At 40.4% G+C, this 3,336-nt stretch overlaps 1 protein-coding gene across 1 annotated transcript; it reads right to left on the bottom strand.

Annotated features, from left to right (window-relative positions):
* Positions 1–241: 241 nt before the first annotated feature.
* On the bottom strand, positions 242–790 carry IFNB1 (interferon beta 1). The gene has a single exon (XM_027615375.1). It carries the CDS (start codon positions 788–790, stop codon positions 242–244), a length of 549 nt encoding a protein of 182 aa, XP_027471176.1.
* Positions 791–3,336: the final 2,546 nt, after the last annotated feature.

Here is a 3,336-nt window from a genome sequence, read left to right as displayed (position 1 = left end):
AATGAAATCAACTTGAAATTAAAACTGCTATGTTGACTTCTGTTGTATAAAAAAATTTATTTCCTTGGGTGAAAGTTTAAGTAGAAAAATAATGCATAAATTAATTTAAAAAATTTAAAGTCTTTGTCCTTTCAAATACAGTACATTGGCTGTCAGTCACTTACAGAGCCTCTGCGAGTTGAAGAATGCCTGAGATCCTTGTCAACATCGTCCATTCCCAGAGGCACAGGCTGAGAGATCTTCAGCTTAAGAGATAACCTGTCAGTTTATCAAGGAAGAAAAAGCCCCTGAGGATTTCTGCTTGCACTATTGTCCATGCACAGGTGCTGTACTTCTTGGCCTTCAGGTACTGCACAATCCTTAGATAGTATCTCTTCAGGTGCAGAAGGGTCCTGTGGTCCCAGGTGAAGTTTCCTTCCTCCATGATGCCCTCCAGATGTTCCTTCTGCCTGTGGAGTGTCGCAAGGAGGTCCTCAACAATGGTCTCATTCCATCCTGTGCTCGAGAGATTTCTCCTGAAGATATCAGAGGTCTTCCCGAACATCTCAAGGGTGATCAATATGATGTCCTCCTTCTGGAACTGTTGGGATTTCTTGATTTCCTCAGGGATCTTGAAGTTCATTCTGTCCTTGAGGCAATCTTTAGAAGTTCCATTTAACTGCAGAAGGAGCTCCTGGCACTCCACACTGCTGCTGCTTAGTTGGAATTGAAGCAAGTCGTAGTTCATGGCAAGAACCGTGGTGGAGAAATACACCAGGAGTGCGGTTTGGAGGATGCACCTGCTGGTCATGATGAAAAGAGGAAGAATCTTGCCTGCCACTGTCTAGGTGCTGAAGCCAAGGCTTCAAGAGTTTGCAGTGTGAATGCCCTTCTTCCATGAGCGTGGCCTATATATACAGGATTGTCCTCTCTTTGAATGGAATTTCCCACTTTCAGTTCTCCCTTTCAGTTTTCTTATGTCATTATTAGTAGTAGATTCTTAAATCCATTTTCTTTAAGGTCCTACTTTATTTTATATGCATTGGGGGAAAAGATATAGAAATTGTGAGGATTTCTAATGTTTTGCATAATTTCAATGAATTCCCAATTACTAAAGAGAAAAAGTAAGCCCGATCATTTAGAACTTGACCATTATAGGATTCTTTCACTTGGCAAAGACTTTTTCTTTTTCTTTTTTAGTATTATGAGGTGGGGTTTTTTTCTGGGGGGGGGTCTTTGTGTGCAAGTTTTCTTTTTCAAAAGAATTAGGTTTAATTCAATTCCCAATTACACTATCACAAAACAATAAACATATGCAGTTTATGATTTAAAAAAGACACCTATCTTTTTTTTCCCCTCTGTAAAACAGAATAGTGGTAAAACTAAGTTGATCTGGGTATTTTTTGTAGGACATCACCCACATATAGCAAGACATCACATAGCTTTATTAGTCTTATTTATGGTTTTATCTGGTGATCTCAACAATCCAGAATATTACTGAAAACTATGGACTAAGCAATATCTCTAAGCAATGTGAGCTGTGCGTAACAGTTCGTGGCTCCCCTTATAGTGTCTTATGTAATTATTATTGAGGGTCAGAGTACACTTATTTTGTACACAGTTCTAACAAATAATAAACATCTGATTTTCCATTCTCATGCTAACAACTTAGAGGTCTAGAGGGAAAATGGGAGGGAAAAAGTCAAGCAATCAGAGGATGTTACTGTTGACACAGGATACTATCTCGGTATTTCTAAGGCTTTTTTTTTTTTTTTTGCTAGAGTATAATAACTGAATTTTTTTTTAAGATTTTATTTATTATTTGACAGAGAGAGAGATAGCGAGAGCAGGAACACAAGCAGGGGGAGCGGGAGAGGGAGAAGCAGGCCTCCCGTGGAGCAGGGAGCCCGACACGGAGCAGGGAGCCCAATGAGGGGCTCGATCCCAGGACGCTGGAATCATGACCTGAGCCCAAGGCAGACGCTTAACGACTGAGCCACCCAGGCGCCCCAATAACTGAATTTAATAAGAGAAGAATCAGTAAAAAATCAAATTATGATTTTTACATCCTGCTTATATAGACAGGAAGGCTTTAATACAAAATAAATTTATAATAATTATGATATTTAAAGTAATAACTTTTAAGTTTTCAGAAAACCTTGCATTATCTTTCAATCTGAATTTACCAAAACCCCACTGAGTGCAAAGAATGCGGCTGAGCTGCTACAGGTTATAATCCTCATTCTCACGGATTGTACAATGAATTAGGGGAGAAGAACATTAATCAGAGAATTACACAAAAGTAAAATGCAAGGGTGACAATGTTAACAGAGGAGAGGTTCATGGTACAGTGACTTCCTATCATATAGGGATATATGTAGTAGGAGAGGTCAGAGAAGACTGTCCTGAGATACTGACAGTGGAGTGGCAATCAAAAGGAAGATCAGGGGGAGCTGCATGTGCAAAGGCCCTGAGCTGGGAAGATGCATGGTAAGGGCAAAGAACTTGACCAAAGGCCAGTGTGACCTTCCAGTCAGAGACTGGTCAGGGAATGGTCTGAGATGAGGCCAGAGGGCAAGTGGAAGCCAGATAGCACAGGGTTTGGCTAAGAAGTTTTGCGGGTTTTTGTTGTTGTTGTTGTTGTTGTTGTTTTGTTTTGTTTTAATCCTAAGAGCAGTAGAAGCCATGGAAAGGTTTTTTTTTTTTTTTAAAGATTTTATTTATTTATTCATGAGAGACAGAGAGAGAGAGAGAGGCAGAGAGAGAGAAAGGCAGAGGGAGAAGCAGGCTCCCAAGGAGCAGGGAGCCCGATGCGGGACTCGATCCCAGGACTCCGGGATCATGACCTGAGCCGAAGGCAGACGCTTAGCCATCTGAGCCACCCAGGCGCCCGAAGCCATGGAAAGGTTTTAGGCAAGGTGGAATAACTTGATTAGGTTCTGGGAGAAAAAAAATACTCTTCTCTACTGTAAGCAATAAGTAATAGAAGGAGTACAGAATGGATGCAGGCAGAACAGTTAGGGGATTTATGAAAATTTTAGACCAGGGAGGTAGTGGTGGAGAATGAATTCATTTATGTGAAATCTCTCATTTCCTGACAGCAGTGGACTCAAACGCTTGAAGAAATTCTCCATCATTTTACAGATAGCTGCATCAGTTCTGTGGGTTATGGTGATTTCTACATATGCTTAATGCACAGGGACGTTACTTCTTTTTTTTTTCTTTAATTTTTTATTGTTACATTAATCACCATACATTACATCATTAGTTTTTGATGTAGTGTTCCATGATTCATTGTTTGTGCATAACACACAGTGCTCCACGCAGAATGTGCCCTCTTTAATACCCATCACCAGG

The sequence above is a fragment of the Zalophus californianus genome, chromosome 13 (genome assembly GCF_009762305.2).
Source record: "Zalophus californianus isolate mZalCal1 chromosome 13, mZalCal1.pri.v2, whole genome shotgun sequence".
Taxonomy (NCBI): domain Eukaryota; kingdom Metazoa; phylum Chordata; class Mammalia; order Carnivora; family Otariidae; genus Zalophus; species Zalophus californianus.
The sequence above is the reverse complement of the archived record's forward strand: the minus strand, read 5'-3'. Positions and strand labels throughout refer to the sequence as shown.